Source organism: Strongylocentrotus purpuratus, unplaced genomic scaffold, assembly GCF_000002235.5.
Source record: "Strongylocentrotus purpuratus isolate Spur 01 unplaced genomic scaffold, Spur_5.0 spur5_scaffold_4, whole genome shotgun sequence".
NCBI classification, from domain to species: Eukaryota; Metazoa; Echinodermata; class Echinoidea; order Camarodonta; family Strongylocentrotidae; genus Strongylocentrotus; species Strongylocentrotus purpuratus.
Genome location: NW_022145610.1, coordinates 12,401,063 through 12,415,202, shown reverse-complemented (window position 1 = coordinate 12,415,202; position 14,140 = coordinate 12,401,063). Strand labels below are relative to the sequence as shown.

Here is a 14,140-nt window from a genome sequence, read left to right as displayed (position 1 = left end):
AATTACCTCCCAACGGCACCCTTGGTCGAAACAGGGAGGTGCATGGGAGGGATACAAATTAGATACACAAGCACCGACCAGTCCGCCCGTAACCCCTCCTGTATGCTATGTGGTCTTGGATTCCTTATAAGAGCGGGAACGCACATCACACTATGAATGCACAAACGCACACTTGGACTTCTCGGTACAGGTAATTATTTTGTATCAACAACATCCATCGAATTGTGTGCAGATATAGTTCGGCTCGCACGCTGTAAACTATTCATGAGTGCTTCGATGGATTTAGTTGAATAGTTGCATAGTTGCATATTTTTTATGTTTGTATATGCGTTCTGATTGGTTAAAACGGCACAATACATCCATATTTTCGATGGTTGTATAGTAACCAAACGGCAATTCATATTTGTCTTCTATCGATGCTTCTGTGATTGTTGATATTTGACTCGTTTGGCGATTCGAATAAAAGTTCGTTAGATGTGCCGATCGAGATGGAGAATACAAAGCCACTTTCAGGAGCAGATCCAGGTGCTGAAATGTCTGAAAACAAGTTCAAAGATGACACTGCTAGGTCGTCTGAAAACAGCAAGGTATGCATTGTAATTAACCGGAGTTAATAGCGCTCTGAGCCTGAAAAACGCCATAGTACTATAATAGTAGCTCTATACAATCATGTGCGATATTTTTTATTTCAAATGTGATTTGTCTATTTCTAATAGAGATTCCTGCACTTGCAGGGACAGTGGTCATTATATGGTGGTGTATGCGCACGGGTATGCGCATGACCTCAATTCGTGTACAGTTCCAATCTGAGCAAAATCAGTAAGATTTCGAAAAATTGATATGAAAGAGGACCCTAAAATTACCCAGAGACAACATTTTCTTTGGAATCGGGTTTGAAATTGTGAGAATATTTAGAAAAGATCGGCAAATTTGCTGCCTTTTGCGTCCGTTTCGAAATTTTAAAACTATATCGAAGTTATACCGACAACGACAAGGGTCAAATAATCTTCAAGTCGAGAGAAGATGTCATCAAAATTGTAAATAAAAATTGATACCAACTGATTAGGTGATATTTTGGTAACCCGACACATGCTCCGCCGACATTTACTCCGCAAAACGCGACAATTGCTCCGCGACATTTGCTCCGCGACATTTGCTCCGCCGACAATTGCTCCGCCGACATTTGCTCCGCCGACATATGCTCCGCCGACATTTGCTCCGCCGACATTTGCTCCGCCGACAATTATTACTCCGCCGACAATTGCTCCGCCGACATTTGCTCCGCCGACAATTGCTCCGCCGACAATTGCTCCGCAAAACGCGACGATTGCTCCGGTGACAAATTCTCCTCGAACGACAGTTGCTCGGCAGTTGCTCCGCCGACATTTGCTCCACCTGAAGCGACACTTGCTCCGGTGACAATGTTGATGATAATGATGGTAGCCTCTAATCGGGCACATCTACAAGGAGGTCAATGAATATGCATATCAGTGACGTCATGTCAATTTATGAATATTGATGTTCTTGACTGCGCGCGTACGATCGTACGTACGTGCAGAATTGGGGTCATGACTGTACAATGAAGGTAATACTTGCAACACAGTGGTTCAGCCAAATCAGGGCAAAATCTTACCATTATACAGTTGTATTGTCCGTGATTATGAGGTAGAAGTGTTTGAGTGTTAAGTAAATTTATTTAGTGTGGATTTTGATACATTTTTGATACAGTTTATACAAAATTGGCGATTCTTTTGGTCGTTTTTTACTCCAAAAAACAAGTGACCAACTCGGTCGTCGGCTAAACCACCTCCCTGTAGATGTGCCCATCTACCTCTACATGTGCCCGATCAAGATAGGGATCGAGTTAGTGTAATAAAATAGTATTCTATATTCAATATCCGAGAGTTCACGGATGTAACATTAAAGCTCCCTTATATAGAAGTTTCACAAATATCAATTTATCTTCTTTTCATGGATTTTCTTTGGATTCTACGTGTTTTACGTTGTCAAACAACCACCTCCCTGTAGATGTGCCCGCCTCCCGCTACATGTGCCCGAGATAAAGGATATGTAGTAAGGCATACAACTTAGTGTTGTAGCCTATATTGAATTTCCGACATGTCATGAATATAATAAAGCTTCCTAAGATACAAATGAGTTTCATAAATATCAATTTATCTTCTTTTCATGGATTTTCTTTGGATTCTACGTGTTTTACGTTGTCAAATAACCACCTCCCTGTAGATGTGCCCGCCTCCCGCTACATGTGCCCGAGATAGGGGATATGTAGTAAAGCATACAACTTAGGCTGCGTTCATGCTTAAATTTTGAAGGCAGAATGAGCGATCTGAAACGCTCATCGTAAACGCTCATCGTGATCGCAGTTCCACGATGTAGTGTTCATGCTTACTTCTCTGGCTCCCCCAGGCAATTCTCAGTGTGTGGCCTTAATTGGTCTTCCAGCTGGATTCGCAAACCTTCACTGTGCATGCTACGTAGACCCACTAGAGGTCAGTGCGTTGACCCCATTTAAACGCGTTTACAAATTGTAAACGCATCTTTTTGTGAGTTTACGATCGGCGATCGTGATCGCCGTTTTTCGGTGATTCTACAAAAGTGAGCTAAGACGCAACCGTGTTTTAAACTAAACGCGTAACAGATGCCTGATTCTGGCCGTCAAAATCAAGCATGAACGCGCCCTTAGTGTTGTAGCCTATATTGAATTTCCGACATGTCATGAATATAATAAAGCTTCCTAAGATACAAATGAGTTTCATAAATATCAATTTATCTTCTTTTCATTGGTTTTCGTTGGATTTTACGTGTTTTAAGTTATCAAAACATGCACCTCCCTGTAGATGTGCCCGCCTCCCGCTACATGTGCCCGAGATAGGGGAAATGTAGTGAGGCATACAACCAGTGTTGTATATTGAATTTCCGACATGTCATGAATATAATAAAGCTCCTAAGATACAAATGAGTTTCCTAAATATCAATTTATCTTCTTTTCATGGATTTTCTTTGGATTCTACGTGTTTTACGTTGTCAAATAACCACCTCCCTGTAGATGTGCCCGCCTCCCGCTACATGTGCCCAAGATAGGGGAAATGTACTAGTGAGGCACACAACTAGTGTTGTATATTGAATTTCCGACATGTCATGAATATAATAAAGCTCCTAAGATACAAATGAGTTTCATAAATATCAATTTATCTTCTTTTCATGGATTTTCTTTGGATTCTACGTGTTTTACGTTGTCTAACAATCACCTCCCTGTAGATGTGCCCGCCTCCCGCTACATGTGCCCGAGATAATGGTGTAGCCAGACATTATATTATATTATATATATTATATCTATGCGTATCTTTCTTGCTCCCTCGACGTGGCGACTCCACCAAACATACCCCCTCTTTTTTACTCACCCCCCCCTCTCTCTCTCTCTCTCTCTCTTTCATCCCCTGTTTCTTTTGTTTTCTTTTTCTCTTTTTTCTTCTTCTTTTGCTCCTTTTCTTCCTTTTCTTTCTTTTCCTTTCTTTCCTATCCTTCCTCTTTATCTCTTCTTCTTTCTTTTCCTTTCTTTCCTATCCTTCCTCTTTTTCTCTTTCTTCCTCCTTTTCCGGACAATATCCTGACAGGCGGGGGTGTCGCACCCCCACACCCCATTTGGGGACGCCCCTGGTTGTAGGGAGTTAGATAATATTCAAACTTTTCGTAAATATACAATATTGCACGATTTTTTTTCCTCCTCATAATAATGTAAGGAAGTAATATTTTCAAGATTTTAAGTCAAATAAGATACGATTTTGCGATCGTAAGGCATTAAGCAAACGGTAGTGTCCCCTATTTTATTTCTTTTTAAAAGTAGGCCTTTATTTTCTTTAAGCTTTGATAATTATATAAAAACATCCCCATAATCTAGCTAATATATTTCCCCCGCTCCAGTGGTGACAAAAAAGGGAAACATAACACACACGTAATCCTATCGTAATTTGTCCCCCTTGTGTGAAATATCCCCCCCTCAACTGATTGGCTAATCTTTGGTGACAAGACGATATATTTTACAAGGAAACCACCTCGACCGAAAAAAAGACAGATTTAGAACGTGACAGTAAGACAATATATATATGCTTTATGATTACCAACCTCTCCTACGAGATGACCCCGACAATAAGACACTATTTCAAACTCGTGGGAGACAGTGAGCATATAGGATGACAATATATAATGCTTTTTCACAAAAACAAAACAAAAAACACAACAATATATTCCTGTTCTCAATGTGTATGATGAATTGACAGGTGATATGTATATTATGATGTGTTTGTTCTATAATTATCTATCTTGTTTCATGACAACTTACATCAGCCTTAATTTTCGTTCTATGTGTTCCCTTTGTTGTATTTTCTTTCTTTTTATTATGGTTTGGTTATTGAAATTAATTGATTATCTATATTTCGTGTGTGAACCTTTAAGCATGTATATATCGACTCGAATAACTATTACATTTATTTTCTGTGTTTGCTTTGAATTTACCATGTCTCGAATGAATTAATCAATGATTATTTTTTATTGAACCTGCATTCAAATTTATGTTTACATTCCGTATTTTTCATGTGTTTGTTCTGTGTTTATCATTATATCAGGCCCCCTTGTTGCTACGAGGGCTAGATATCCCACCCCAAAATAAGAACGAAGACAAATTTCTCACGGCATTTTTTACTTTAATTGTGTTGCACTAAAAAGACCTTATCAGACCTCCTTACCCATCACCATCACCCTCACCCCAACAAAAAAGACAATAAATGTTTGATTCATATTTGGATTGCATTATCTCTTTGTACGATACATGACGCGAAAACCGTCAAGGTCCGAAAGTGTTCAAGCCCCCTATCCCCAAAGTCTCAAACAAATCACAATTCCGAAGTGCCCCCCCCCCTACCTCTCACCCCTCTCCGGACAGTAAGTAGGCTCGTGTTCCGGCCCAACCCCGCGTGTCTTTCTTGCTCCCTCGACGAGACAACTCCACCCAACAACCCCCTCTCTCGTTTACTCCCACCCCTCCTCTATCAGGCTCTTAACTCCACTTGTTTCCTTTTTCTCTTTTTGTTTTCTTCTTCCTTTTTCCTTTTTTTCTTTTCTTTCTTTTCCTTTCTTTCCTCTCCTCCCTCTTTTTCTCTCTCCTTTCTTTTCCCTTTTTTCCTTTCTTTTCCTTTCTTTCCTTTCTTTTCCTTTTCCTATTTTCTTTTCTTTTCTTTCCCTCTCTTTCTTCCCCTCCCCCTTATCTCTTTTTTCCCGACGGCAGCGCAATTTTACCGACAATATCCTGACAGGTGGGGGGGGGGGGTTGTCGCACCCCCACACTCCCCTCTTTGGAGACGCCCCTGCTCGTATGCACTATTTCGTTCTTGAAACACTGTTATATTATATTTACACAAATTACCTTACAGAAAACATTAACATACCCAAAGAAAGTAGTCCGTCAAATGAATCGTTATCAAACAAATAAATTACTCAAAAGTATACTGAGTAATAATCAACAACAGTGGCGGATCCAGGGGGGGGCCCGGGGGGCCCGGGCCCCCCCCCCCCCCTTGAGAAAAAAATCATGTAAAATCACGTGATTTTTACCTTTTTTGGGGGTTGGGCCCCCCCCCCCCTGGCGCTCAAGGGGGGGTGCAAATTGAAAAAATTTTGAGGATCAAAAAAAAAAAATGCGATCACTACCCCCCCCCCCCCCCCCCCCCCCCCCCCCCCCCCCCCCCCCCCCCCACTGAGCGAATTTTTGGCCGGCGCGTTTTTCAAATTTTCGGGAGCAAAAAAAAAAAAAAAAAAAAAAAAAAAAAAATTGAGGGTCAAAAAAAAAAAAAAATTTGCTCACTACCCCCCCCCCCCCACTGAGCGACTTTTCGGCCGGCGCGATTTTCAAATTTTCGGGAGCCAAAAAAAAAAAAAGTTGGGCCCCCTCCCCTAAGAAATCCTGGATCCGCGCCTGATCAACAATCATATTAAAGGATACTGATTTTAAATACAGGCCTCTACACTGTTAAACAAAGTTAAAAGGTAGGTGTTACCAAGCGCGGATCAAGGGAGGGCCGAGCCCCCCAGCCAAAAAAAAAAAAAAAAAAGGAGAGAGCGAGAAGGGAAAGGGAAAGAGAGAAAGGGAAAAAAGAAGAGGAAGAAGAAAAGAAAAGAGGGAAGAAGGAGATCGGGGGGGGGGACTTGCCTTCCAGGCTGTTACCCCCCCCCCCCCCCAATCAAAAAATAAAAGAGAAGGAAGGAAAGGGAAAGAAAGAGGAAAAGAGGAGATAAAGGGAAGGAAAAAAGAGGAAGAAGAAAAGAAAAGAAGGGGGATATCAGTTGCAATTTTCCCGCCAACAAGTTGTGGATAGGGAGGAAGGCCTTTGCCCCCCCCCCCCACCCCCCCCCCCCCGTCCCTGCTAAAAAAAAGAGAAAAGGAATGAAAAGGAAAAGAGGAGAGCTAAAAGGGAACAAAAAAAAGGAAGAAGAAAAGAAAAGGGAGAAAAGAAGGGGAGATCAGTTGCGGTTAATCCCGCCAACAATGTGTGGAGCGGGTGGGGGTCAAAATGACTTTGCCCCCACCCCCAGCAAATCTAAAAGAGAGAGAGGGAAGGAAGGGAAGGGAAAGGGAAAGAGGAGAGAAAGAAAAAGAAGAAAAAAAGAGAATGAAGATAGGTAAGGGATATCAGTTGCAATTCCAACAAGGTGTAGATCGGGGGGGGGGGGCTTTGGGGAAATAAAATTCAAACGTGGTTTATTTCTAATTCCATAACGGTTGTTTACAAATAATGGTGAAATGACATCCTTTACATTCATGTCGGAAATTCAATTTACAACAGTAGTTGTATGCCTATTTTCTACACTCCCCCTATCTCGGGCACATGTAGCGGGAGGCGGGCACATCTACAGGGAGGTGGTTATTTGACAACGTAAAACACGTAGAATCCAAAGAAAATCCATGAAAAGAAGATAAATTGATATTTGTGAAACTCAATTGTATCTTAGGAAGCTTTATTATATCCATGACACGACGGAAATTCAATATACAACACTATTTGTATGCCTCACTACATTTCCCCTATCTCGGGCACATGTAGCGGGAGGCGGGCACATCTACAGGGAGGTGCATGTTTTGATAACTTAAAACACGTAAAATCCAACGAAAATCAATGAAAAGAAGATAAATTGATATTTATGAAACTCATTTGTATCTTAGGAAGCTTTATTATATTCATGACATGTCGGAAATTCAATATAGGCTACAACACTAAGTTGTATGCTTTACTACATATCCCCTATCTCGGGCACATGTAGCGGGAGGCGGGCACATCTACAGGGAGGTGGTTATTTGACAACGTAAAACACGTAGAATCCAAAGAAAATCCATGAAAAGAAGATAAATTGATATTTGTGAAACTCAATTGTATCTTAGGAAGCTTTATTATATCCATGACATGACGGAAATTCAATATACAACACTGGTTGTATGCCTCACTACATTTCCCCTATCTCGGGCACATGTAGCGGGAGGCGGGCACATCTACAGGGAGGTGCATGTTTTGATAACTTAAAACACGTAAAATCCAACGAAAATCAATGAAAAGAAGATAAATTGATATTTATGAAACTCATTTGTATCTTAGGAAGCTTTATTATATTCATGACATGTCGGAAATTCAATATAGGCTACAACACTAAGTTGTATGCTTTACTACATATCCCCTATCTCGGGCACATGTAGCGGGAGGCGGGCACATCTACAGGGAGGTGGTTATTTGACAACGTAAAACACGTAGAATCCAAAGAAAATCCATGAAAAGAAGATAAATTGATATTTGTGAAACTCAATTGTATCTTAGGAAGCTTTATTTTATCCATGACATGACGGAAATTCAATATACAACACTGGTTGTATGCCTCACTACATTTCCCCTATCTCGGGCACATGTAGCGGGAGGCGGGCACATATACAGGGAGGTGCATGTTTTGATAACTTAAAACACGTAAAATCCAACGAAAATCAATGAAAAGAAGATAAATTGATATTTATGAAACTCATTTGTATCTTAGGAAGCTTTATTATATTCATGACATGTCGGAAATTCAATATAGGCTACAACACTAAGTTGTATGCTTTACTACATATCCCCTATCTCGGGCACACGTAGCGGGAGGCGGGCACATCTACAGGGAGGTGGTTATTTGACAACGTAAAACACGTAGAATCCAAAGAAAATCCATGAAAAGAAGATAAATTGATATTTGTGAAACTCAATTGTATCTTAGGAAGCTTTATTATATCCATGACATGACGGAAATTCAATATACAACACTGGTTGTATGCCTCACTACATTTCCCCTATCTCGGGCACATGTAGCGGGAGGCGGGCACATCTACAGGGAGGTGCATGTTTTGATAACTTAAAACACGTAAAATCCAACGAAAATCAATGAAAAGAAGATAAATTGATATTTATGAAACTCATTTGTATCTTAGGAAGCTTTATTATATTCATGACATGTCGGAAATTCAATATAGGCTACAACACTAAGTTGTATGCTTTACTACATATCCCCTATCTCGGGCACATGTAGCGGGAGGCGGGCACATCTACAGGGAGGTGGTTATTTGACAACGTAAAACACGTAGAATCCAAAGAAAATCCATGAAAAGAAGATAAATTGATATTTATGAAACTCATTTGTATCTTAGGAAGCTTTATTATATTCATGACATGTCGGAAATTCAATATAGGCTATACAACACTTAAGTTGTATGCCTTACTACATATCCCCTATCTCGGGCACATCTAGCGGGAGGCGGGCACATCTACAAGGAGGTGATGTATTGACAACGTTAAACACGTATACCTCAAAGAAAATCAATGCAAAGATGTTGAATTGATAGTTGTAAACTCATTATATAAGGGAGCTTTAATGTTACATCCGTTAACTCTCGGATATTGAATATAGAATACTATTTTATTACACAACTCGATCCCTATCTCGATCGGGCACTTGTAGAGGTAGGCGGGCACATCTACAGGGAGGTGGTTAAGCCGACGACCGAGTTGGTCACGTGTTTTATGGAGTTAAACAACGACCAAAAGAATCGCCATTTTTGTATAAACTGTATCAAAAATGTATCAAAATCCACACTAAATAAATTTACTTTACACTCAAACACTTCTACCTCATAATCACGGACAATACAACTGTATAAATATGGTAAGATTTTGCCCTGATTTGGCTGAACCGCTGTGTTGCACGTATTACCTTCATTGTACAGTCATGACCCCAATTCTGCACGCACGTACGTACGATCGTACGCGCGCAGTCAAGAACATCAATATTCATAAATTGACACGACGTCACTGATATGCATATTCATTGCCTCCTTGTAGATGTGCCCGATTAGAGGCTACCGATAATGATAATAACTAGATTTGTAATACTTGTTTTGAACAAGTATAGGTGGGGCCGTGGGCTGGTCTAACTAAAATTTGAGACAAAATAAAGGGACGCACGGACATGTATCTTAAACGGACCCTCACTCCGTTATTAAAGGTATTACAAAGTTGTGGTATGGGGTCATGAATTTGGTTCAAATTAACAATTTCGGAAGCATATGTGTTCCTACAATATTCATTGATCGTTGTCGCGGTTGAAATCGAGTCTAAAGTTATGAAATTATAAATAATAAACTCTTAATGTTGTAGAGCTCCCTCTCAAGGTCAAGATATTAATTTAGCTATGAAACAATGTTTATTGACTGAAATCGATCGATTAGCTATTCCCGTTTGGAAATTATATATCACAACTACATACTCTGAAATTTTCATGGTCGCAGCTACCATTGTACGGCCATAGGCGCTATTTGAAATTGATCAAAATTTACCGGGAGCATTGGTAAATGTTTATATTCAATTTTTCTCGAAAACAGAAGAGTTTTAGGGGCTAATTTTTTTAGTGCTTATAATACATCCACAGGGGCATCCAAATATAACAAAATTGTAAAGAATCACTATCCACCCAATTTTCAAAATTTCCCAAAAATTGGTATTACCTTTAATGGTCAGAAAAAGGTGAACAAGGTATCAAAATGCTTGAAAAAATGTGCTAAATATGATGACGAAGAAAATTTGGCGATTCTGTTTTGCAAAATGTCAGAAGCAAAATGTAAACGCGCGCGCATGCGCGTGTGCGAGATATTTTATAAAATGCTTTAAATGGCCTAAAACGTAGCGCTAAATGATTTTGAGGTTTTTTTTTGCATTTTGAAATTTTGCGCGCGGACGTACGCGTACGCGCGCATTTTTTTGACCTTATATTGACCGGACGAATATTGACCTTAATCATGATAAATATGAATCAAAAATGGCTTTTGGTTATGAAGATATGATCATGAGTTGATTTTCGAAAAAAAATACAAAATGGCGCCTAGATGACGTCATCAGTGAAGGTCATAGTTGAAAACGTAATTGTGTTTTGTACATATGCCTATACATATATGTGTGCCAAATTTGAGCCATTTTCAAGTAATCGTGCTTAAAAAAAATGGTTTGAAATAAGTAAAATAGATAATAAAGGCAATTCTAACGAAATTATAAGGTGTTCTGTACGCTATACAGCCCACCTGATAATAAAGGCAATTTTAACAAAATTATAAGGAGGTCTGTATTAGATACAGCCCACCTAATAATAAAGGCAATTTTAACAAAATTATAAGGTGGTCTGTATTAGATACAGCCCACCTGATAATAAATAAAGGCAATTCTAACGAAATTATAAGGTGGTCTGTACGATATACAGCCCACCTGATAAATAAATAAAGGTAATTCTAACGAAATTATAAGGTGGTCTGTACGATATACAGCCCACCTGATGAATAAATAAATAATAAAGGCAAATCTAACGAAATTATAAGGTAATCTGTACGATATACAGCCCACCTAACAATAAAGAATAATAAAGGCGATTTTAACAAAATTATAAGTTGGTCTGTATAAGATACAGCCAACCTGATAATAAAGGCAAATCTAACGAAATTATAAGGTGGTCTGTACGATATATAGCCCACCTGATAATAAATAAATAAATAAACAAAGGCAATTCTAACGAAATTATAAGGTGGTCTGTACGATATACAGCCCACCTGATAATTACAAAAATAAAATTAGTAACACCACCAACCATAATAATCATTGTTGTCATTATTATTGTGATACTGCTTCTAGTACTACTCCTACTACATGTACTAGGAAGAAGGAGGGGAAGAGGAAGAATCTTATTGTTTCTTTTTTGTATTTTCGAGGCATACAAATGCACAGGGAGGTAAGAGAGGAAAAAGTAAGGCGACGAAGAGGGAGAGAGAGAGGGAGAGAGAACGAGAGGGGGTAGCCTATGGCCCGGATTCAAATTCAGTTCTCTTTAATTTATTTGACCCAGTACTGATGATCATAATTTTATCTACCATGTGATTGCCATGTGTACGCCACACCGAATAGCACTAGCTCACATTTTGTTATTGTTGTCAAGAACTTATTGGCATCCAGCCAGTAGATTTTCATCATGTGTTTGATCTTGTATTGAAAAAAAGATCAAACACATCATCATAATCTACAGAGTGCAACCAAAAATTTCTTAACAACTATTGAAATTTCTTTCAGGAAGCCTAACAATAAAAGCTGTTTTTGATTCAAAGAGCATCGTAGAGACGAAGAACAAATAAGAATAATAATACATTCACTTCTATTTTCCCCGCCAAATAATCCGAACAAAAGAATCAACCGAGGGTAATACTGTTAAACGAATTTATCATGAGTCCTTGAAAAATTAATTAATACTGCTTGTCAAATATTATTGAAGAACAGCAAAGGCGAACGCGATAGTCGCTACAATTCAGAAATCATTGCTTGCCTTGCTTTTCTCTCAAAATTACCGTGAGATATCAAGCTACATAGAATTATGATCGACACATAAGATATTGTCTTGAAAACAGTCAGAAACATTAGAACTTAAATGAATAAAACATAATGCAAATGAATAAGACTAGAATGAATAGGACACAAGTTTCTACCATTTAAATCATCCAGTACCAAATACCTGAGCAAAATTCAAACCAGATGCATTAAATGGTAAACTTAAAGACAATGATTCATGACAATTGTCAATTGTCATGAGTTTATCGTCTAGGCGTATTGTAAAAGATAATCAGAATAATAATGATCAGAATGATACCTCTACTATAAGGCCTAATTCTACATGTACTATAATACACTACTGCCATTGTAGATTATGCTGATAATACAAATGATAATAATGATATGATAACAATTATAATAATACTATATACTTATACTAATCGTCATCAAAATCATCATGTTCATATTCATCATATAATGATAACAATAATGATGATTATAATAATTACAGTAATAACTTATCTTAACGATAATAATCATGATAAGGATAATAATCACAATAACAAACATAATAATTACAAAAATAACATTAGTAACACCACCAACCATAATAATCATTGTTGTCATTATTATTGTGATACTGCTTCTAGTACTACTCCTACTACATGTACTAGGAAGAAGGAGGGGAAGAAGAAGAATCTTATTGTTTCTTTTTTGTATTATCGAGGCATACAAATGCACAGGGAGGTAAGAGAGGGAAAAGTAAGGCGACGAAGAGGGAGAGAGAAAGGGAGAGAGAACGAGAGGGGGTAGCCTATGGCCCGGGTTCAAATTCAGTTCTCTTTAATTTATTTGACCCAGTACTGATGATCATAATTTTATCTACCATGTGATTGCCATGTGTACGCCACACCGAATAGCACTAGCTCACATTTTGTTATTGTTGTCAAGAACTTAGTGGCATCCAGCCAGTAGATTTTCATCATGTGTTTGATCTTGTATTGAAAAAAAGATCAAACACATCATCATAATCTACAGAGTGCAACCAAAAATTTCTTAACAACAATTGAAATTTCTTTCAGGAAGCCTAACACTAAAGGCTGTTTTTGATTCAAAGAGCATCGTAGAGACGATGAACAAATAAGAATAATAATACATTCACTAATACATTTTCAATAATACATTTTCCCCGCCAAATAATCCGAACAAAAGAATCAACCGAGGGTAATTAACTGTTAAACGAATGTATCATGAGTCCTTGAAAAATTAATTAATACTGCTTGTCAAATATTATTGAAGAACAGCAAAGGCGAACGCGATTGTCGCTGCAATTCAGAAATCATTGCTTGCCTTGCTTTTCTCTCAAAATTACCATGAGATATCAAGCTACATAAAACTATGATCGACACAAAAGATATTGTCTTAAAACAGTCAGAAACATTAGAACTTGAATGAATAAAACATAATGCAAATGAATAAGACTAGAATGAATAGGACACAAGTTAATTTCTATCATTTAAATCATCCAGTACCAAATACCTGAGCAAAATTCGAACCAGATGCATTTAATGGTAAGCTTAAAGACAAAGATTCATGACAATTGTCAATTGTCATGAGTTTATCGTCTAGACGTATTGCAAAAGATAATCAGAATAATAATGATCAGAATGATACCTCTACTTTTAGGCCTATTTCTTCATGTACTATACTACACTACTGCCGTTGTAGATTATGCTGATAATACAGATGATAATAATGATATGATAACAATTATAATAATACTATATACTTATACTAATCGTCATCAAAATCATCACGTTCATATTCATCATAAAGATAACAATAATAATGATTATAATAATTACAATAATAACTTATATTAACGATAATAATCATGATAAGGATAATAATCACAATAACAAACATAATAATTACAAAAATAACATTAGTAACACCACCAACCATAATAATCATTGTTGTCATTATTATTGTGATACTGCTTCTAGTATACTCCTACTACATGTACTAGGAAGAAGGAGGGGAAGAGGAAGAATCTTATTGTTTACTTTTTGTAGTATCGAGGCATACAAATGCACAGGGAGGTAAGAGAGGAAAAAGTAAGGCGACGAAGAGGGAGAGAGAGGGAGAGAGAACGAGAGGGGGTAGCCCATGGCCCGGGTTCAAATTCAGTTCTCTTT

The 14,140-nt window shown here is 38.1% G+C and overlaps 1 protein-coding gene across 1 annotated transcript in view; it reads left to right on the top strand.

Moving 5' to 3' along the window:
* The first annotated feature begins 254 nt into the window (after positions 1-254).
* The window catches only part of LOC752252 (kynurenine formamidase-like), a 32,942-nt gene continuing 19,056 nt past the window's right edge, over positions 255-14,140 (top strand). Inside the window, exon 1 of the mRNA XM_030998099.1 lies at positions 255-587. Within this exon, the coding sequence (XP_030853959.1) occupies positions 489-587 (99 nt within the window). The 5' untranslated portion in view covers positions 255-488. The remainder of the gene's footprint in view (positions 588-14,140) is intronic.